This window comes from Elephas maximus, chromosome 5, assembly GCF_024166365.1.
Source record: "Elephas maximus indicus isolate mEleMax1 chromosome 5, mEleMax1 primary haplotype, whole genome shotgun sequence".
Lineage (NCBI taxonomy): Eukaryota > Metazoa > Chordata > Mammalia > Proboscidea > Elephantidae > Elephas > Elephas maximus.
The window spans coordinates 35576471-35600568 of record NC_064823.1 but is presented as its reverse complement, the minus strand read 5'-3'; the positions used below and the strand labels follow the sequence as shown (position 1 = coordinate 35600568).

Here is a 24098-nt window from a genome sequence, read left to right as displayed (position 1 = left end):
ATAGATGGAAGTACAATCCAGTCAGGCAAGGAGAATCAGAATGAACAAAGTCACCAGAGTGGACAGGAGTAGGTTAAGTTAAGAGAATCCAGAGCAATCTAGTGCAGTTCAATGTAGGAAGTGAGAAAAAGATGGACATTGAATGTCAATAGATGGATGGCCCAGTGAAAATAAATTAAGATTTTTTTCCCCCCTTGGGAATAAAGTTAAAAAAAAGAAAAAAGGTAATCAGTATTGAGAACTTGAACTTTGGGTATTGGGTGGTGAGCACTGCAATAAGACTTTTTGAATATAGTCTTGGAATTGGGAAGTAAACTTTTACGAATGTTGTTAGTTATTGTTGAGTCTATTCTAACTGATGGTGACCCCATGTGTGCAGAGAAGAACTGCTCCATAGAGTTTTCAAGGCTGTCCCTTTGGGAAGCAGGTACCCAAGCCTGTCTTCCAAGGTGCCTCTAGGCAAGTTCAAACCACCAGCCTTTTGGTTAGTAGTTTAACACTTAAACATTTGTGCCACTCAGGCACTCTAAACTTTTATGACAGGGCCCTAGAATTAGGATAAAACGAAATTGACAAGAAAGTAAATTTTAGGCTACTTACTCAGAGACAGAGCTCTGGTGGTGTAGTGGTTAAGAGATCGGTTGCTAACCATAAAGTTTGGCAGTTGAAATCCACCAGCTGCTCCTTGGAAACCCGATGGGAACAGTTCTACTCTGTCCTACGTAGGATCGCTATGAGTTGGCATCAACTTGATGGCAATGGGTTTGGTTTTTTGGTTTTTTTTACTACTCAGAGATATCCTTCTACTATAGACTTCTCTAGGATTGTAGTAGATAATTGTATTAATGAAAGGAAGTCATGATATTGATGAACTAGAAATGCAGGTAAATACAAATTTTAGTTCCACAGAATTGGCTCTATAGTACGTAATGCACTGATGTAGTCCTCCTGTCAAAGCAAACCTAGAGGGGAGACTAAAGGGTATAGCTTCCCTAGACAACTTTCTGATGTTTGTCCTGCGTGTATATAGTCATTGCTAGGCCCAGCTAGGGTTTTTCTTTTATTCTGATTTCCTGTTCTCTGTCCAAGCAGAGAATGAGATTAATTTTGTAGATTTTACATTTATATAGAGTAGTACATGGAAGAGTACACAGTCTATCAGGGACGTTCCCAGACCACTGCATGTTTCTGCCCCAGGTACAAATGCTCTCCCTGAGATGACTGATTACTCATATCAGGATCAATACATCATTGTCCATACTCTTCTGGGTCATTGGCTTTGTTGCCTAGGAGAAGTTGTACTTCCTGATTAGTTGCAGACGTAGATTATCTAAAGGGGAAGTTAGATGGACAGGAGGGGGCATTTTTCTTCCCCAACAGACAACATAAGTAGTTTGAAGCCTTCTCCTGCCTTCATCCTGGCCGTATATATTATTCATGCTCAGAAGGTAGAAACACCAGAGCTAATGGAAATACCCATGAGGTCACAGAATATGACTTTATGGCAGATTTTTTTTTCTAGCTTCATATGTACTTCACTAGGTATCTGGGAGAAGCTGACTCAGGTGTACTTCCTTGCTGCATTTACCTGTAGGGATCCGCTGAATGATTTGCCTGGGAAGTGATATAAGCTAGACTGGTTTTAGCCAAATTCTACATTTACTGTTTTTCTTGTTGTAGGTTTATAATCTAGAAACACCAAATATCAGTATTATGATATCAAGAATAAAATAAATTTTCATTGGTTTATGAAGGGATTATTTAGCTGCCAAGGAATTTTGGGCATTTTATTTCATTGAATTGACCGTAAATATGTTTCTGCCTTGTTTGGGAGACATTAGAATACTACTTCTGATTTGTCGTGGCGAAACTATTTTCTTTAGAGATTTAACCCTGAAATAAAGAGAAAACTGGAATACAGTTTGCAGAAATGAATGTAAATGCATTTTTTGAAATTTTGTTACTTCTTTCTAGGGTCTCCAGTTCCCCACAAGGAGGGTGGAAATAGGACAAAGGCAGTATTAATGTGCTAGTAGGGAAACCCCTCAGTCTGAATTGGGCTATGAACTGGGCAGAGAACCATATCATGCTCTTTTGTATTCCTACTGCCTAGTGCCTGGCACACAGAAGGTGACCAATAAAAGCTTGTTTATCTGTAACTGACTTATTGATGAAATGAATATGCCTGCTGATAAGGGAAGGGCATTTGTTCCTGTTGGTAATATTAGTACTTCAAAAGGGAACAAGGTTGCAGGAATTACTTTGGAAATATATCAGGTAAACTTTACTTTTTCTTTTGAAGTGTGGATTGAAGACTATATAGATCCATGGTTCAGCATTAGGTTCTTTGGTAGTACTGGGGTTCAACTTTACCCGCTATCTTATTTTCTTAGAAGAGAAAATTTAAATGGATTTAGAGTCACAAAAGGAACCCTGATTGCACAATGGCTAATGATGCTTGGCTGCTAACCAAAAGGTCAGAGGTTTGAACCCACCAGCAACTCCATGGGGGAAAAGACCTGACAATTTGCTTCTATACAAATTTCAGCCTTGGAAATCCTATGGGGCAGTTCTACTCTATCCTATAGGGTCGCTATGAGTCGGAATTGACTCGATAGCATATAACAACAAGAACAAGAAGAGAGTCACAAAGTATGTGTTCAGTGACCATTAATTTCTATTGACCGTGGTTATTTTTGAGATGAGGAATGCTAGGGCCTTCTTAGCTCTGGTTTTAAAATCCATTTGTGCTCCACAATGTCTAAGCCTGAGCTGGAAGTCTCCAGAGCTAGGAACTGAATGATCTTCAGGCTTGTTCATTCACATGTTTGGCAGTTGAATACTGGCTATTGACTGAGACTTTAGCCTGGACCGTTAGCTGGAACACTTAATGTGCCTTGAATTTGCCTGTGTTGGGTACAAATACGAGTGTTCTGAATGAGAGAGCACCATGTGAAAGCTGTATCATTTTTATAACCTAGCCTTACAAGTCGTGTAGCATTACTTCTGCTATAGTTTATTGATCAGAGAAATCACAAGCCTACCCAGGTTCAAGGGCAGTGAACAGAGACAGCGCATCTTGATGGAGAGTGACAAGGTTAGGAAAACACCTGTGGGGCTGAAAATATTACTGTAGCCGTTTTTGGAAAAATATAATCTATCATATGATATAATTCCCATATCTTTTGTTTTGACTTTATAGTTTTTATGTATGATTGATCATTTTATTTCTCCCTAAGTTGCCTTTATAACTAGACTACTTACCATTCCTTGTGTCTGTTTTTTTTTAAATAATATGCAGTTAAATGTGTTAATCAGTGCTGAAATCGATGAATGTTTTATTTTAAAAAATAAATTAATAGATTATCTAGAAATTTTGATTTGTATTAATGTTTTAGAGAGCAAATGGTTAAGATTTATAATAAAATAAGAGTGTAAAAGGATTAAAATGATTATATACTTCTGTTTCACAAGGAAGTGATGAATACTCAGCTTCTGGGCAATTTTTTCTAAGTTCTTTTTCCTGTATGTTATCTAATTTTTCTCTTGCCTTTAATTTTAATCAGAGGCATCTTAGTTCAGACATACAGCAAAGAAATACTTGTCGGTGAACTACTGCTATGCATCTCCTTTTAGTTCTAAGCTGTACTGTGTGATAGGAAAGTTACAGGGACATTTTATACAGGGATTTCTCAAAGGAAAATAGTTCTAAGAAATACCAAAATAGATGTGGCCCCCTTCTCAAATTTTCTAATTTTGTTTTAACTAACCCGAGGTGCTAGTTTTTCAGGTCAGGACATTATTGTCTTCTTTGCCCTGAACTAGTGCTGAATTCAGTGAGTTAGTCTTCAGAGTAGTCTGCTACTTCCCCATGCCAACATGAGGGTGGTCTGGATAGCGAGGATATAATTTCCCTGGTATTAATGGCATTAGATTAAGTTGGCCTTATTCTGAAATCAATGTAATGGTCATTTTGAGACTCTGCTTTGGTTTGGGATTTTCTCTGGATGAACTGGATTGAATATCAGAACAAACTGACCTTATATGCGGCTCCCTGGCCTAGGCTAGAGGCACGCAACATAGATTCTCCACATTCCAAAATTACTGAACCTGTGGGTCATTTCTAATTAGTGCTGTGAACAGAAATGTAACTAAATGATGCTAATAGGTATTCTAGACTTGGAATTTGTTTTCCTCACCCCTCCTTAAGAATTGCAATCATTTCTTCACCATATTCTCTTTGGCAAAAAGATAACAAAGAGACCAGTGGGCACCCATTGTCTACACCACTCATATGTTTCCATTGCCGTAGTTGACATTCTTCAAATCTGTACCTGCTGCCCAGTTTTCCCTCCCAAGTTTTATATTTTCCACTGCTTTCTAGATAGTTCCACCTATACACAGAAATCTCTGAATTCAGTATGTTCAAATATGAACGCTTCACCTTCTCCCTCAAACCTGCTTCTCCTTAAGTGTTTCTTCTCTTGGTTCGTTATGTAATCTTTCCATCTTAGAAAGCTGAAAATCATTCTAGATCCCTTCCTACCCCAACCACTCTCAAAGTCTCATTGGTTCTAATAAACACTCCAGTGAATCCACTCCTTATTCTCAACAGCACAACCTTGGTTTAGACCCTCATCTTGTCTCCCCTATAGGGTCGCTATGAGTCGGAATCGACTCGACAGCAGTGGGTTTTTTCTTGTCTCCCCCTGTGTCCTACTCTCTTCTCATCTCTTCTAAAACAGCTGTGATGATTTCTTCCTTCACTAATCTCACTGTTACAACTATTTCACTTGTCTGTCCCCTACTAGTCACAGATTTTTGTTGTATTCATCTTTGTATCTCCATGGCATAGCATTGTGATTAAGACATAGAAAGTATTGTCATTCCTTGCCCTTGAAGGAAGACAGCAGACAGGTAGGCTGACTGCAAAACTATTTGTTTCATCCTAGACAGGCCACATAATTTGGTAGCCAAACTTGGGTTTTAAAAATGAGATATTTCTGTAAAGTATCCAGTAGTCTGGCTGTTAGTTCAAATTCTGTGGAAAAAGGCAAAAAAACCAGTTAGCTAAATGAAAAGATAAAACAATGTATTTGTTTTTTATCTTTTGTAGGATATAGATTACTATTAGCTTTCTTGATTTATTAAAGTGAATGTACATTGAGCTCTTACTGCATCCCACAACCCAGGAAGATAGAAAGTCTCATACATGAATACTACATAGCAATGTGACAAGTGTCACATGAGACAGCAATTCAGACAGGGGAGAACAGTGGAGGACATCCTTTGTTGGGATTTGATGAATAGTTACCATGCAAGGAGGACATTCCAGCACCGAAGGGCAGGCTGTATTTAGGGGACTGATGAGTAGGTAATGTGCAGGAAAGTGATGGGAAGTCAGAGTATAAAGCTAGGTATTAAAAAAAAAAAAGCCAGACCCGTTGCCATCAAGTCGATTCCGACTCATAGCAACCCTATGGGACAGAGTAGAACTGACCATAGAGTTTCCAAGCAGCAACTTGTGAATTTGAATTGCTGACCTTTTTGTTAGCAGCCATACCACTTAACCACTACGCCACCAACGAGAGTTTCCTAAAGCAAGGTTATGGCCACATTATTAGAATGTAAACCCTATGAGAAGAGGAATATTTGTTCATGAAATCTTTTACATATTCCATGTGCCCAAAACAGTGCCATATATGGTATGTAGTAGGTGCTTAATAAGTGTTTGCTGAATTACTCAAGAACTTTAAACCCCATCTAACTTGCTGAGCTATTGTTTGATAAGCGAATATTTGATAGCCATGGCAGTTTTTTTCCCAGCACCACTTTGAACATTTGGCCTGATAAACCAAAACCAAACCCACTGCCATCGAATCAATTCTGACTCGTAGTGACCCTATAGGACAGAGTAGAACTGCCCCAAAAAGTTTCCAAGGAGCACCTAGTGGATTCAAACTGCCAACCTCTTGGTTAGCAGCCATAGCACTTAACCACTACTCTACCAGGGTTTCCTTTGGCCTACTAGCACACGATTAAAGAATCTTGTAGGCTTACAGATCTGTCTACTCTAATCAGATATGCCAAGAAAATATATGCCCCCTAGCCTCTGTATCTTTATCCTACACCCAAACCTCCCTGCTCCCCCCATTCTTGTTCTCTATTGCAAATATTCATGCTGAAATCTTTCCCATTTTTCCCAAACCTCTCTGAATTTACCTTTTGTCATACTTTGTAACAATGTGGATTTTGGACAGACATTTCTTTTCTGGTAAGATACCTAGTTTGCTTATTGAATATTTCTCCCTGCGACATCTTTCTCCTATGGAGCAACTGGTGAGTTCCAACTGCTGACCTTTTTAACCATTGCACCACCAGGGATTTTAATTGCCTTTTATAACACGAGTAAGATTTCAATGTGGATTTTGGACTGATTTTTCTTTTCTGGTGAGACAATCCAGAATTGTATATTATTTCTTGCCTTCTTATGTTTGGTGGTTTCTTTCTGTAGCTTCTCAGTACCTTGCCATTGTAATATCCGTGGGACATCCCAGCTGCGTGGAAGCAGTTTCTTGAAGGTCTTGAGAGCCTTGAAAATTAATTCTCTTCAAAGTCAAATCAGGGTTTCAAATTTTCCTTGCTTCACTTAAATGGCAAAAATTAAAAGGCTTTTAAGAAAGAAAGAAAAAACAAAAGGTACTGGAGAATCTCAGTGGAAATGAATACAGCCTTCTAAGTGCTTATTTCATCTCCTTGAATGTCCGTTGTATCAATAAACGCATCTCCTGTGGTTTTTGTTTCTGTCTTGTTTTTCTTTTTTAAATCAACCCATCACCTTGACATTGGTATCTCTTGCTTTTTTAAATCCCTTTGGATAATCTTGAATTTTCTGGAAAACTGACTAGATTTGATATTCATATAAATTTTTTTGTTACTACTTATTTATGCACTTATTTCAAAGAGCTTTAGTTTGAAGAAAATATTGTGAACGAAGTACAATGAAGGAAAAAATATCTTGAGTATAGGTTTTTTTTTTTCCCCCTCAATGTGGGTATCACTTTAGCCCATAGTCTGTGTATTGCTTTTCAGACATCCTTTCCACAGAAAATTACAGGGTAATTGTAGTTGGCAAACACTTTTATATATTTGATCTCATTTAATCTTCATCATGTTCCTCTGAATTATTATCATCATTTTTAGAGATGGGGAAACTCAGATTAGGTGACTTGAGTAAGATCACACAGCAAATTCCGGAATTGAGGCTGGAGCCAATCCCTTTTCAAGCAAATCAGTGAAAACAATAATTGGTACATTTTCATTTTAAATGGTAACTTTTGTATTTCCAGTGCTATTTCTTGTTTAATTAGTCTTGGTTAACATTTTTAGAAGTAGGCAAAGATAGTTTTTTGTTTGTTTGTTTGAACATTTTATTGTTCATGTGAAAGTTTACAGAGTAAATTAATTTTCCATTCAGCAATTTATACACAGCTTGTTTCATGACATTGGTTGCAAACCCCTGAATGTGTCAGCACTCTCCCCTCTTCGTCCCTGGCTTCCCCGGGTTCCCCGTGTCCTTTTGCCCAGCTTTCCTGCCCCTACTGTCCTTTTAAACTTTCCTTTGGGGCAAATGCTGCCCTTTAGTTTTCCTATAGTTGGTTGTTCTGAGGTATACTTTCCTCACGGGTGTTACTGTTCATTTTATAGGCCTCTCTATTGTGTGACTATAATGTGATCTCTGGGGGTGATTTCAATTCCAAGTTTCAAGAATGTCTAAGGGAAAAGATCATGTTTGATGTCACAATCACTTTGTATCAAAATCCTCACTGTTATCTTACCTACTGGATTTTGCAGGATGAATATTTTAGTTCTCTGCAATCCACCTGACCATGCGGAACATTCTTTAAAATGGGAATAGAGGCCTGCTGATTTGGTGTTTGGAACAAAAAAAGGGGGCACCAAACACCCATCCCCCTCTTCTCCCATCATCATCTCTGTAGGATTCTCACACAGTCCAGGCATTCTTTGCTTCACAGTGGATGGGCCTGACAAAGAATGTAGTGTTACTGGTTTCTCAGCCGCTCTGGCCCCCTCTCAAGGCTTCCGTTCTGGGGGTAGAGAGAGGAGTAGGTTTGGGTCTCGGGCTGCCACCGGGACACATCTGCTGCTAACCGCAGCAGCCCTGTCTGTCCCCAGAACTCAGACCTGTTGAAGACCTCCCGAGAGGTCTCTCCAGATTCTGGTGTCCTCAGAGTCAAGCCTAGTGAGGGTAGAAGTGAGCCTGCACAATCCAGTTTTTAAATAGTTATTTATTTCATTGGCTCTGAGGTGATTTTGAAAGAAAGTCACTCCTATTTCTGGGATTGGGACATGTTTTACATTGAGCACAATTGATATGAACTTTTTTTGTTTGTTTTGGGTAGGGGAGCTGAGTTTATAAAAAACGGAAAAAAGGAGTTGTCCGTGATTCTCTTCTCTAAAAGTCTCAAGATCTTACTTTCCACTTCTTTTAGTATTTTTTTCGTGGTCCTCCATTTCTCAACCATCGTGTCAAAATATTACCTAAAATTATTAAAAATTTTCTACTTTTAGAGCAGTTACTCCCCAGTCTATCTCTGGTACATGGCTCAGCACCTGTTCCACCCCAGCTCTTGTTTCACAGCCTGGCGTCTTTACCCTGCCTCTCCCTGAAAAAGCATCCGCGTGAGGGGGAATGGGGAGAGGAAGGAGGACACAATACCTCTTACTGTCTTATTCTTCCTGAGACCATATCTGGGCATTTGATGTTTAATTATTCTAGGAATAGAAAATGGCAGTACTGTACTAGAAGTCAAACGATTTTCTATCTAGGTCATGGTCATGAAAAGTTAGACGCTTTAATAGATAATATTTGATTAAACATTACTCTATGATCCATGGTTCCTTATTACCCTCCTTTTTCCCACAAAGGACTTAAGACAACTTAATGATACAAGAAAATAAAATGATTATTTTTGTTCTGAGGTGGTCTTTTATATATAATTTATAGCAAAGTGTAGGTAGGTATCTAAACTGATTAGTTGTATAGGAATGGGATGATCCATACTAAATATAGCAAGAGGAGCACCTATGACTGTTGGTAATTTCCTGCTCAAGATCTGATCCATTATTGGAATACTTTTGCTTTCATTTACATTAGGAAAATTACAGAGTTCTCCCTGGACAAAGAGCAGCAAAAACCATAGAGCCGGGCTCTGGCTTGGGGCTTGGGGCGATGGTTGAAGACTGTGGATAAAGCCCAGACATCCGTGCTTCCATTCCTGCCATGCCACCTAGTGGAGCAGTGTGCGTGCAGTGCCTAAACATGAAGAACTGGATGCCGTATCTAAATGCATATATTGAGTGATTGAATGTTTGTTTTGTGCGTATATACACAAATATTCATTAATATGTATAAGAAGTGGTACTGCCAGTAAATATCAGTTGATGTGTTAAAACAAAAAATGAGTCTTTTTTAAAAAGTATTAAATGCAAAAATAAGTACTAAAATTTCCAGAATGAAAAGTAATAAGAGAAATTGAGTCCTACAAGTAGTAAATTGCATTATAAAGCAACAGTAAATAAAATTCTTTGACACTGATACAGGAATGGATAGGTATATCAGTGGAACAGAATAAAATTCAGAGAATACCAATTCAAATCACTGAAGAGAGGATGGAATATTCAACAAATTGTGTTGGGAGAGTTGGCTAGACATTTGGTTAAAAGTAAAGCTGGATACCTCTCCTTCCTTCCTCCAAAATAAATTCTGGATAATGAAAGGTTAAAACATTAAAGAAGCGAAGTTATAAAACTACTAAATGAAAGTATGGGCCATTTAATAGGTAATCTTGAAGTAAGGAAGGTTTACTAAATAAGTCAATAAACCCGGGAACATTTAGGAAAGGATACTTTGTCCTTCTAGGGGGAAAAAAAAAAGTTGAAAGAAAATTATAAAACAATAATATTTAGAATTTAAAACTAGATTCAATTCTCTTATAAGTTAAAATTAAATTGTAACATATTGACGTCACATAATAGAGTCATATACAGATTAGAGAGAAAAAAATGGAAATGATTTTAATTTGTGTTCTCTGATTACCCATGAGGAAAAGCACCTCTTCCATATTTATGCTATTAGGTTTCCTTCTCTACGTTGGGTGTTTTTGCAGGATTTTTTTTCCTCATTACTTTATTTCAGATATTAATTTTTCCAGCCTATTGTTGTTTTGACTTAAGTTTCTTTCATGCTCTTGAGAAGTTTGATTATTCTGTAGTCAGATTAGTCAGTCTTTCTTTATGACTTCTGGGCTCTGTCACTTGCTGAGAAGGCCGTTCCCAACCTGACGGAAAATTGTTCTGGGTTTTCTTCAAGTACTTCATATATTCAGTTAACTTTTTAAATCTTTTGTTTTTTATGCTAGTGAAGGGATCTAACTTCTTGTTATTTTTTTTTCCTAATTCAATATTTGAATGACTCCTTTCCCTGCTAATGAGAAATGCTGAGTTCCCATCTGCACAGCAGTTTATCTCTGGATCCTCCCTCTCCTTCATTGCTTTCTCTCTTCTTATGGTAATACCTTTGTTGTTGTCAGGTGCCTTGCAGTTGATTTCAACTCATAGTAACCCCATGTGGCAGAGAAGACCTGCCCCATAGGGTTTTGTTGGCTGGAATCTGCTCCCCTTAGAGCCATTGAGTGGATTCGAACTCCAGGCTTTTGGTTAGCATCCAGCACCTAACTGCTAAAAAAAGACTTTTAATTGCAATGGCTTGGCTACTAACCGAAAGGTTGGAGGTTTAAGTCCATCCAGAGGTATCGTGGAAGAAAGGCCTAGTGATCTACTTCCAAAAATCAGCCATTGAAAACCCTATAGAGCACAGTTCTACTCTGACATATCCCAGCTGAAATCAGTTACTGGGTTAGTGGTTCTGCCCTCTCGAGCGTGTTTTAATTTCTAAACGAGCCAGTTCTTTCTCTCTTGCTGTTCTTTTTTAAAATTTTCATGGCCTTTCTGTACATTTTCCTTTCCAGATGAACTTTAGACTCAGCTTTTCAGGTTCTGTAACAGCCCTCTTGCAATGTAGGTTGGGATTGTGTTGAATTTTAGATTAATTTATAAATAATTAGCTCATAGTATCGACATTTCCTATTGGGGCAAATCTTAGATCTCTCCATTTATTCAGGCTTTTCTATATCCTTCAGTAAAGTTTTTATCACGTAGCTCTTGCACATTTTCTGTTAGGCTTATTCGTAGATATTTATGGATTTTGTAATTTTTTTTTTTCCTGATCCAGTTTTTTAGTTGATACTTGTGCAGGTGGTGAGGAGAAATTCTAAACCACTTTTATTTTTAATAGTGTTAGGTTTCTGGAATTGGAATTATTTTGCATTGGACACATTTATTACAAAGTTTTTTTTTGAGGAGTTGTTATTAAGTCAATTTTCACTTTATAATTGATGGGATTTTAAATTCCAGAAAGCAGTGCATGTATAAAAATATATGTAGGGAAGATGCCTCCCGAGGCCTCCCAATCCTGTAGATATGTAGACATACGTTTCGTGAAGTTTCAGTTCCAAAGTATTTGCCATGAATTCAGCGAATTCAAGATCCTTTGGCCTCTACTAACTGACTATCCCCTTGTCAACCACACACAAACCCAAACCCTTCACTGTTCCCATAAACATCAGTTAATACTATTTCCAGAATTTTAGGCTGAGGATTAGAGATCTTGGGAAGGGACAGGTCCAGGATCAGCCAGGAATTTACCATCTCACTATCTCTACTCTGATGTTTCACTTCCCTCTTATAGCAACCTCTAGCTCAGGAAATAGCAGCTTGGGTATCATCTTGGGATCTCAGTCTCCCTCCTGAGCCAAGTAGAGTGTTAAGTTTTAAAAAAATTGAGTACTTTTCCAGAAACAAACCGTATGAATAATATTGTCTGCATTTCTTTCACAGCAGTTATATTCTTGTTATAGTGAATCCCAGTGGTAGGAAAAAAGCTGGAAATAATAGATTTCAGATTTCATTTTATGTCACACAGAACAAAGAACACACAACTGAAGACGTGTTTATGGCATAGAGACAGTTGAAACTCAAAAACGTTTTAAATCCTTGTAAAACAAAACCTGGACCAGGCAGTGCTTTGTTCTGTTGTACATAAGGTTGCTATGAGTTGAAACTGACTCAACGGCATCTAACCACAACAACAAAACAAAATCTAAATAACATTAAGGCCTAATGTATCTGAATGTGAACTTTTTGTAAATGGCATTGACCCTGAAAGCTTTATCTTTAGAGAATTGAGTAGTAGGTGATAAATTATTTTAAGATAAACCATAGTGTTAAAATACCTTATATACTCACCTCATTTTTCTGTGCACCATTTATATTTGTTTTAAGTACATCCAGCATTAAAATTAGTTTAAAATTAGAATTTAAAATGGGTTTGACTTGTTCCTTACTTTTAATCCACAGATGACACCTTTTAAATTTTCTGCACATGTGATATTCTATGTAAAGATGGCAGAACATAAATTAAAACCATTAATGCAAAGTTGATATAATGTCTGTTTCTTTTATATACTCATAAGCAAATAGAGTTTCCTGGAAAAAAGGTGTTTATTGACTGTAAGGGATATAAGTATCCCTCCCTTCCAAATAATTATAGCCTACCTTTCTGACTCAGTACCTAGAAGAAGGGTGTGCCTCCTTTTCATTTATCACTCTTGATCTTAGAGTGACAGGATTCACTAAGTCATTTTGGGCACAAAATGAGGTAGGATAGAGCCGGTTAATATCAGACCTCATTAAGTGATCAAAAGAAAAGAAAGAAAATTAAAGACATAAGAGAGGCCCAAAACTTTAAATCCTTAGTATTGAGCTATATGGAAATGCCATCGTGATGAAACTGAGTACTCCTAGGCTGCGAATCAGGTTACTCTAAAAAACCAAAAGCAAACGAAACCCATTGCTATTGAGTTGATTCCAACTCATAGAGACACTACAGAACAGAGTAGACCTGCCCTACAGGGTTTCCAGGGATAGGCTGGTGGATTCGAACTGCCGGCCTTTTGGTTAGCAGCTGAGCTCTTAAGCACTGCGCAGCATGGGTGACACAGTCCTGGCAGTAACTCATCCTGAAGGAGAGATCCATAGGCTGTGTGACCTGTAACTGTGATGTCCCATTCTGCACTCTGTGAATGCAGAATGGGCCCTGTCACCTGTTTTCATGACTACATTATGGCATAGGTATTGTGGATATACAACGGGTTTGTTTTTTTTACCATGGAATTATATGTTCTGCAAAGTGTCATGCCTTTATTAGTTTTCATGTGGGAAACTGAGGCTTGGTGGCTCGGACACAGACTTACTCAAAGGGATGACTCACCAGAAAAACAAGCTTGTGCTTACAGAATAAAGAGGGTGGTGTCACTTAAAACGAACTATTGTTATTTTCAATACGAATCAACCATACTGACAAAAATTAGATAGTGCATCTTCCTACAAAATAAATAATTCCAGCAATTTTAGAGTTGCCTCTTCTTAAAATTAGATCTGCTAACCATGGCACAGTATCTATCGGCTGTAGATACTGTTGGAAAATTTAACGTGTTTCCACACAGTGAGGGAGAACCACCACTGAGAGATCCCCAGAACCCCTGGATGTCTTACTGTACAGCACACGTGATTTCTGTTCTATGTCTGAGAAATATGTAGTGAAATGGTAAAACTCATTAGACCTGTGGATCCTTGCAACTGTTAGTTAATTTCTTCTCTTTCTTAGTCATATACTACAGTCTGACTCTTCAGAGATGAAAATTATTAAGCGTAGTTCTTGAGTTGATTCTGACCTCATGTATGTCAGAGTAGACCTGTGCTCCACAGAGTTTCTCAGTGACTAGTTTTTCAGAAGTAGATCACCAAGCCTTTCTTTCAAAGTACCTCTGGGTGGACTCAAAATGCCAGCCTTTTGGTTAACAGCCTAACTCATTAACCGTGAGTACCACACAGGGACTCAGTTAGCCCATTCCTGAAATAAACAATTTGCCTTGGGGGAGAATACTTTTTTTGGCATATGTTCAAACTGTACATGAATTGTAACCTCAACAAATTTACCTCTGATCACATATGTACCAACCATCAGTTTCAATTTTTTTACTTCTGTCTGAGATCGAGTCATTAGTTTCTGAATTTTTCATTATTGTTACTTACTTAGGGATTTCTACCCTAATTTGCCAAATTAGCTATTTGCGCTCTCTCAGTTGGCTTTGTCAGATGAAATATTTTAAATACTTAAAAACAAAAGCAGTGTTTTAAAGACAATAATTGTACTTCTTTATTTTCTATCATTTAAGAAAATGACCTGAAAGCTTTTTTTTTTTTAAACTGGGGTGTTGATGACACTGATTATGAATGATATTAGTTCTTCATAAAATTAACTGGCATATTTTGATTGACAGGATCTGCAAAGGTGGGTAAACGGTGCTAATGAACACGGCTTTGTCCTGGTGTCTTTCGGAGCTGGTGTCAAGTATTTGTCAGAAGACATTGCTAGCAAACTGGCAGGAGCTCTGGCAAGATTGCCTCAAAAAGTGATTTGGAGGTAAGGTGATAACACAGAATGTTCCTGGGCTGGTGGTTTTTAGCACCCCTTTGTTTAGCCTGCAGGTCCCAATAAAGCACTGCACATTGATTCCCAGACTTTTCATTTCGTTTCTTCGTGTATTGAAATCTAGGGAGAAATTTATGATGAATAAAGCTTAGAAAGAAGATAGGATTAGGAACGATTTATCCTTGTGTGAGATGCATTTTAATGTTACCGTTGAATTTCTGCCCTTCCCCTTTTACCCTTCTATTATTTATTATTACTTTTTAAAATTTAGTTGTAATTGTTTACATTCCAGTATATTGTTTCAAATTAGTTTTGGAATGGGGTAGAAAATGATAAATGGACAAATAATTAGGTAAACTCTTTCGTGGACCTTTTTGGGCTCCAACTTTGTGTCATTTACAAATGCTTTTTGGTCTCTTTATTTAAGAGACCAACTCTTTAAATACACAGTAACTTAACCAGCTAACTCCGGTTAAAACAGACCCGTAGACTGACCCCAGCTTCCTTTGGGAGGTTCTGCCAAAGCGTGTCTGTCTGTGGAGTTTCTAACCCAGTGTTTAGTAGCTGGGCTTAATCACGTAACATGTGTTTCTTTAGTTTATGTCACCACTGCGGGTTTCTAGGGATATAGCAATGAGCAGCAGTCCCACAGTTTCTGCCACAACTAGAAAAAAAGTGTCTCTGAAGCTATTACAAGTGTTGCTCTTGTTAGTTGCCGTAGAGTCGATTCCAACTCAGGCCTACCCTGTGTGTTATAGAGTAGAATTGCTCCATAGTGTTCTTCTTAACTGTGATCTTACCAGAAGCAGATTACCAGGCCTTTTCTTCCTCTGTACCACAGGGTAGGTTCCAGTCACCAACTTTTAGGTTAGCAATTGAGTACAAACGGTTTGTGCTACCGAGGGACCTTCCGTTACAAGTAGGTCCTGAGTAATGTGGGTTTTCTTTTATGACAACTGTGTAAGGATTGTTTCCCCCTCTCCCACCTAAGCTATGAAGTGGTTATATATGTCATTCTAACCTTTCAGACCCACTGCCGTCGAGTCGATTCCGACCCATAGCGACCCTATAGGACAGAGTAGATCTGCCCCATCGAGTTTCCAAGGAGCGCCTGGTGGATTCGAACTGCCTACCTCTTGATTAGCAGCTGTAGCACTTAACCACTACGCCACAAGGGTTATGAGTCAGAATGGACTCGGTGGGAACGGATTAACCTTTCGGAACTCTCCCCTTTGCATTAGAGTCCTATTGGATTTTCTCTGTTAGGCTTACCCAAGAAAGCACCGCTTCAGCTTTAATTAGGACAGTTTGTGCCTGCACAATTTAGACTCCCTTATTTTCTAAGTCGTTAAACACTTGTATAGTTTATTTTTTAAGACAAGGAGCATCCTAATTATATTCTTTGCCCCACATTCTCTGGGACCAGGTGGGAGAAGAATGCCTTCCTCTTTATTTCTATAGTCACACCATCTCTTAGGCTTTGCATGTTAAGGATTGGAGCTATTGACTGCCCAGTGGTGGTCCTCCTTATCCCTTTGCATTCTAGCTTCTGGGTATTAGTGGGGAAGGACTTTCTAGCACAGGTTTTTTTGGTTGTGTTTTCCCCATCTCTATGTAAAGGTGAAGGGAGCTGATAGAAAATAGGTCTTAACATAAGCAAATTGTTTCTTATTCAGCTTTCAGTCAATGAAAAGTATGAAAATGAAACCATCAAATTTTTGTTGCTATTAAATAAAGCATGATTACATTCTTAAGAAGACCAGTAAAAGATCATGTTTTACTTTAAATCTGATCATTTAAACAGACGTCTATACTATGGATAAGATTTAATTTTGGAAAAGTTTATTGTCTGGTGTGCATTTTAGGTTTTCTGGAACCAAACCAAAGAATCTGGGAAACAACACTAAGCTTATAGAATGGTTACCACAAAATGACCTACTAGGTAAGTCAGGGGTGTTTTTTGGCACTTATTTGGCTTTTGGGTTTTAATTGTGTCAACATGATTTTTATAATAGGATGGTTTGTGCAATACTTTATGGTATTGTCATTATGTTTTTATCTACTATATCAAGTCTTAGATTTCAGGTCAACAAGTCAAATATATATTTATTGAAAAAAATATAAAATGTAATTGTTTAGGTTTCTATATTAAACTGTTCCAATAAAAAAATTTTCAGACTAGTCACCAGTTTTAATTACCTGGAAATGATATTTAATAAGCTATATAAATTAATGGTAAATAAAGTTAGACCTGATTAAGCTGATCAGATAAAACTAGTAAAATTAAAATGGTGAAAATAGATTGCTATTATATTTTTATTACAGTTGTGTCTGATAGACCAGAAAAATTCAAAGTTATTAACTTGTTCGAAACCAGAGAGAACAAAAGGCCAGGGAAAACAGTCAATTTATTTTAACATCTACCTAGATTTTCCCCTAAATCACCAGGTGTCTTTACCCCTAAATCACTAAATTTACTTTATTTCTTTTGGTTACAGGATTGTGATACTGAACTCAATATTAAAATAACTTTTATTATATGTGTATCTTTTAAGTATATTTGAATCTAAATAGCTCTAGGTTAAGTAAACATAGATAGTAAAAATGTAAATTATATTTTGTTCATTTTCTAGGAAAACATAATACCATATCCTATATTTTCCCTTAACATGTTATTTATTAATAAAATTATAAAATGATTATCGATTTTGGCAGTATTGATCAGTTTATTCAATAATACTTAAAACTAGCAGATTATATGAAAGTGGCTTCAAATCTTAAATTGTGTTCCTTAAAAATAAGGTTTTAAAAGTTGTTTTCTAGAAGCTACAATGAGCCTTCTCCTAAAAATTACCCAACTGAATTTTGTCACTAAAAACAGTAAATGATTTTATTTATGTATATATAATCCCTTTCCATCTTGTCCATTATAAATAGTATTCTACAAGTGATAAAATTGAGACAGAAAAACATGGTCAATTACCTTGCTTGATGCTTGTTATTCTTTTCCATTTTTTTATCTTTACTATTAAGACTTTTATTATTATTATTATTATTATTATGACTTCAGAGTCCATAGAAGGTAGAGAAAAGACCAGGAAATTTAAATAAGATATCCTGACTATCAGCTAGCTCAGTCCAGCAGTATGACACAGATATACAGGAACATATAAAGTTATAACATGTTTTTTTTACAAGAACCTGTAGCTACCTAGCAAACTACACCTGAATCGCCCTCTCCAAGTCCATTGCTCCTCTAAGTGCCTCAGAATCTTTTCTAAGATTAGTACCTTTTTAAACTCTGGGCATGATCCTTACAAGTTCTCTGTTGTTGGTGTAACGGCCTCTAGACTGTGATCAGAAGATTCCTCCAGGCTGAAGAGTAGGAACCAAAGCAGTGTCCTTTGACCCCCAACACACACACGCACACACATACACACACACCAGCTCTGCTTTTATCTATCACTACTGGATTTGTTGGTGAGGTTTTACTCAAAGAAAGGGTTCTGTTGCTAAAAAAGATTATTTGAAATCCAATGCTAGGGCAGTATGTTGGGCAGATCCCTCAGTTGGATCCGTTTGTAGGTAAGGGACAGAGACACTGAGTGACCAACTCCACTAGAAGAAGACGTAGCTGAACCTGAGGCAGGAAACTGGGGTCCCACTGAGACAGTGGTGATTCACACACGTAATCAGTTTTGTACCTGCGGTGTGTATATTTATAGTTCTTATTAAAGGATTGGTATTTTTGAAAGCCATAATTCCTTTCTGGCCATACAATGATTTCACTAAGTATAGTGTGTCCTTTCCTTGCACTTGTTATGCGAGTCATTTGGTCCCTTTTATGAAAATTTAGCTTACTTACTAGGAGTTCTGGTTTTGGAATACCTCATTAACTTTAACAAATTATTTATTCATCTGACAACTATATATTGTATGTTGTTCCCTCTCTCCCAACTGATTTTTCTAAGTGTCTGTCCCTACTTGCATGCATACCTGACATGCAAAATTAAACTCTAAGTTGTGAAATGTGGATGCTGTCATCACTTGAATGTTATAATATAAATACCCCTTACGACATAATATTTCTCCATGAATAAGCGTATAAACTCACCATGGACTTCCTGGACTCCAGCCCCACATTTTCATATTATGCTTTTTTACAGAGTTTCAATTTAATTTGAAAAACACTTGAGTGGCCAGAAGGTAGCTGCCTATTTTTTAATAGGGTGTGGTTATGCGTTATTATTTGGCATTTTTTGCTTTCATTGATTTCCTATTTATTATTGGTCACTTAAATAGGCATTGCTACCCAAACGATGTTTGTTTTTTAGAGAAATAATAATATACTGCTTAAAGCTATTAATTTCAGCTACTTAAAATATAGTACCGGAAAATGAGCCCTCAGGTTGGAAGACACTCAGAATACGACTGAGGAAGAGCTGCCTCCTCAAAGTAGAGTCAGCTTTACTGTCATGGATGAAGTCAAGCTTCTGGGATCTTCATTTGCTGATGTGGCACTACTCAAAATGAGAAGAAACAGCTACAAACATCCATTAAAAATCGGAACATGGAACGTACGAAGTATGAATCTGAGATAATCAGAAATCTTCAAAAATGAAATGGAACCCATAAACATCGATATTCTAGGCATTAGTGAGCTACAGTGAAGTGGTACTGGCCGTTTTGAATTGGACAATCATATGGTCTGTTTATGCCAGGACTGACAAATTGAAGACGGTGTTGCATTCATCATCAAAAATAACATTTCAAGATCTATCGTGAAGTACAACTCTGTTAGTGATAGTATAATATCCATACGCCTACAAGGAAGACAACTTAATATGACTGTTATTCAAATTTGCCCACCAACCACTAAGGCCAGAGATGAAGAAAGTAAAGTTTTTTTAGCAGCTTCTGCAGTCTGAAATTGATCAGATATGCAATCAAGATACATTGATAATTATTGGTGATGGTAATGCAAAAGTTGGAAATAAGAAGGATTAGTAGTTGGAAAATGCGGCCTTGGCGATAGAAATGACCCTGGAGATCCCCAGTTGTATTTTGAGTGCATTCCAACCTGAGGGGCTCACCTTCTGGCACTATATCATCGATGTTCTGCTGGTATTCATAAGATTTTCACTGGCTAGGTTTTTTTAGAAGTAGACTGCCAGGTCCTTCTTCCTAATCTGCCTTAGTCTGGAAGCTCAGCTGAAATATGTCCACCAAGGGTGACCCTACTGGTATTTGGATACCGGTAACATAGCTTACAGCATCATAGTAACATGCAAGCATCTGCAGTATGACACACGACATAGATGGCAACTATTCATATGGATCTTACCAAATGAAATACACAGGAATCAAATCAGCAACATCTGTGGAAAGAGAGGATAGAAAAACTCAATATCATCAGTCAGAACACGGCCAGGGGCTGACTGTGGAACAGACCATCAATTGCTCATATGCAAGCTCCAGTTGACGTTAGAAAATTAGAACAAGTTTATGAGAGCCAAAGTGGGACCTTCAGTATATCCCACCTGAATATAGAGACCATCTGAATAGATTTCACACATCGAACACTAATGAGTGAAGACCAGACAAGTTGTGGAATGACATCAAAGATATCATATATTAAGAAAGCAAGAGGTCATTAAAAAGATAGGAAAGAAAGAAAAGACCAAAATGGATGTCAAAAGACACTCTGAAACTTGCTGTTGAATGTTAAGTAGCTAAAGTGAACTGAAGAAATGATGAAGTAAAAGAGCAGAACAGAAGGTCTCAAAGGGCTATTCAAAAAGACAAAGTGAAGTCCTATATTGAAACGTGCAAAGATCTGGAGTTAGAAATCCAAAAGAGCTAGGAACCCTAATACATGGCATAAAAAGAATACAAAACATAACTAACAATGCACAAACTCCAGAAGAGAAACTAGATAACTGGGAGCTCCTAAAAACCAAACCTTATGCTCATCAAAAGTCTTCACCAAGAGTAAAAAGACAACCTGGGAAAAAAATTTTTGGCTGTGACATATCTGCTAAGGGTCTAATCTCTAAAATCTAGGAGATACTGCAAAACTTCACCAACAAAAAGACAAATAGCCCAATTAAAAAATGGGCAAAGGATATGAACGGGCCCTTCACCAAAGAAGACATTCAGGCAGCTAACCAATAAATGAGGAAATGCTCATGATCATTAGCCATTAGAGAAATGCAAATCAAAACTACAGTGAGATACCATCTCACCCCAACAAGGCTGGCATTAATCCAAGAAACACAAAATAATAAATGTTGGAGAGCTTGTGGAGAGACTGGAACACTACACCCTGCTTATGGGAATGTAAAATGGTACAACTACTTTGGGGATCGATTTGGCACTTTCTTAAAAAGCTAGAAATAGAAGTACAATATAATCCAGCAATCCAGCACCTTGGAATATATCCTAGAGAAATAAGAGCCATTACACGAATAGATATATGCACACCCATGTTCCTTGCAGCACTGTTCACAGTAGCAAAAAGATGGAAACAACCTAGGTGCCCATCAGCAGACAAATTATGCTACATATACACAACGGAATACTACTTAAAGATAAAAAACAATGATGAGCCCACGAAACATCTCACAAAATGGATGAATCTGGAAGGCATTATACCTTCTCATAGCGATCCTGTAGGTCAGAGTAGAACTTCCCCATAGAGTTTCCAAGGAGTGCCTGGTGGATTTGAACTGCCAACCTTTTGGTTAGCAGCCGTAGCACTTAACCACTACACCACCAGAGTTTCCAAGCAAAATTAGTCAGTTGCAAAAGGACATATAGTATGAGATCACTATTATAAGAACTAAAGAAAAGGTTTAAACACAGAACAGAACATTCTTTGATGGTTACGAGGGTGGGGGTGGAGAGAGGGGGGAATTCACTAACTAGATAGTAGACAAGAATTATCTTTAGGTGAAGGGAAGAACAGCACACAATACAGGGAAAGTCAACACAACTGGACTAAACCAAAAACTAAGCAGTTTCCTGAACCAAACACTTTGAGGGACAGAGTAGCGGGGGTGGGGGGGGTCTGGGGACCATGGTTTCAGGGAACATCTAGGTCAATTGGCATAACAAAGTTTATTAAGAAAATGTTCCACATCCCACTTTGGTGAGTGGAGTCTGGGGTCTTAACAGCTTGCTAGCGGCCATCTAAGATGCATCAGTTGGCCCCAACCCACCTGGAACAAAAGAAAATGAAGAACACCAAAAACACAAGGAAAATATTAGTTCAAGAGACAAAAGGGCCACATAAACCAGAGGTACAATCAGCCTGAGACCGGAAGAACTAGATAGTGCCTGGCTACCACCAGTGACCACCCTGACAGGGAACACAACAGAGATTCCCTGATGGAGCCTGAGAAGAGTGAAGTGCAGGACTCAAATTCTAGAAAAAAAAAGACCCGACATAATAGTCTGACTGAGACTAGAGAAACCCCAGAAGACATGGCCCATGGACTCTCTCTTGACCCAGAACTAACACTATTCCTGAAGCCAGCTCTTCAGACAAAGATTAAACTGGATTATAAAACATAAAATAATACTCGTAAAGAGTGTGCTTCTTAGTTCAAGTAGATACACAAGATTAAATGAGCAGCTCCTGTCCAGAGGTGGAATGAGAAGTCAGAAAGGGATAGGAGCTGGTTAAATGGACACGAGAAATGGGGTGGAAAGGAGGAGTGTGCTGTCACATAATAGGGATTGCAACTAGGGTCGCATAACAGTATGTGTATAAATTTTTGTATGAGAAATAAACTTGAGCTATAAACTTTCACCTAAAGCCCAATTAAATATATATATGTACACATATATATATCTATACATACATATATCAAAAGAAAACCAAAAGGGAAGACCTATACAAAGAAAATTACAAAACACCACTGCAAGAAACCAAAGGAGACCCAGATAAATCGAAAAATATACCATGCTCATGGATAGATAGACTGAACATTGTAAAAATGTCAGTTCTACCCAAAACAATCTACAAATACAATGCGGTGCCCATCCAAATACCAACAGCATTCTTTAACAAGATGGAAAATGAATCATTAACTTTATATGGAAAGGAAAGAGGCCTTGGATAAGTAAAACATTATTGAAGAGGAAGAACAAAGTAGGTGGCCTCACACCGCCTGACCTAAGAACATACTATACAGCTGCGGTAGTCAGAACAGCCTAGTACTGGTACAATGACAGACACATTGACCAATAGAACAGAATCGAGAATCCAAAAGTAAACCATCCACCTACCTTCACCTTATCTTTGACAAAGTCCATTAAATGGGGCAAAGACAGTCTTTTTAACAAATTGTGCTGGGAAAACTGGATGTCCTTCTGTAAAAACATGAAACAGGACCCATACCTCACACCATACAAAATGGATCAAAGATCTAAATATAAAACCCAAAACTATAAAGATCATAGATGAAAAAATAGGGTCAATGCTCAAGGCCCCTAATACATAACATAAATAGAATGTAAACCATAACTAACAATACACAAACACCAGAAGATAAACTAGATAGCTGGGATCTTCTAAAAATTAAGCACTTATGCTTATCATAAGACTTCACCAAAAGAGTAAAAAAAGAATCTACAGACTGGGAAAAAATTTTTGACTATGACATATCCAGCAAAAGTCTAATCTCTAAAATCTATAGGAAGTCCAACACCTTTACAACAAAAAGACAAATAATCCAATTAAAAATAGGCAAAGGGTATGAACAGTGCTTCACCAAAGAAGACATTCAGGCAGCCAACAGACACATGAGGAAATGCTCACAGTCATTACCCACTAGAGAAATGCAAATCAAAGCTACAATGAGATACCATCTCACCCCATCAGTACTGGTACAAATAAAAAAAAAAACAGAAAATAAGGAATGTTGGAGAGGCTGTGGGAATATTGAAATTCTTATGCACTGCTGGTAGGGATGCAAAATGGTATAGCCATTTTGGAAAATGATATGGCACTTCCTTAAAAAGTAAGAAATGGAGATACTATACGATCTAACATTCCCACGCTTAGAAATATATCACAGAGAATTAAGAGCTGTCACATGATAGACATATGCACACCTATGTCATTGCAACATTATTCACAATAGCAAAAAGATGGAAGTACCCTAAGTGCCCATCAACAGATGAATGTATAAACAAACTATGATACATATACATAATGGAATATTGTGCAACAATAAAGAACAATGATGATTCTACCAAACATCTCAGAACATAGATGAATCTAGAGGGCATTATGCTGAGAGAAGTAAGTCAATCACAAAAGGACAAATACTGTATGAGACCACTATTATAAAAATTCTTTAAAAATTTTACACAGAAAAAGGAACAATCGATGGTTATGATGGGGGGGGTGGGGATGGAAGAACACTAACTAGACAATGGGTAAGTGGTAACTTTG

General features: G+C 37.6%; 1 protein-coding gene across 1 annotated transcript in view; it reads left to right on the top strand.

Moving 5' to 3' along the window:
* UGT8 (UDP glycosyltransferase 8) overlaps nt 1-24098 on the top strand; it is a 116865-nt gene that overhangs the window by 78768 nt on the left and 13999 nt on the right. The window contains exons 3-4 of the mRNA XM_049885464.1: nt 14484-14626; nt 16501-16577. Coding sequence (XP_049741421.1) covers nt 14484-14626; nt 16501-16577 — 220 coding nt within the window. The remainder of the gene's footprint in view (nt 1-14483; nt 14627-16500; nt 16578-24098) is intronic.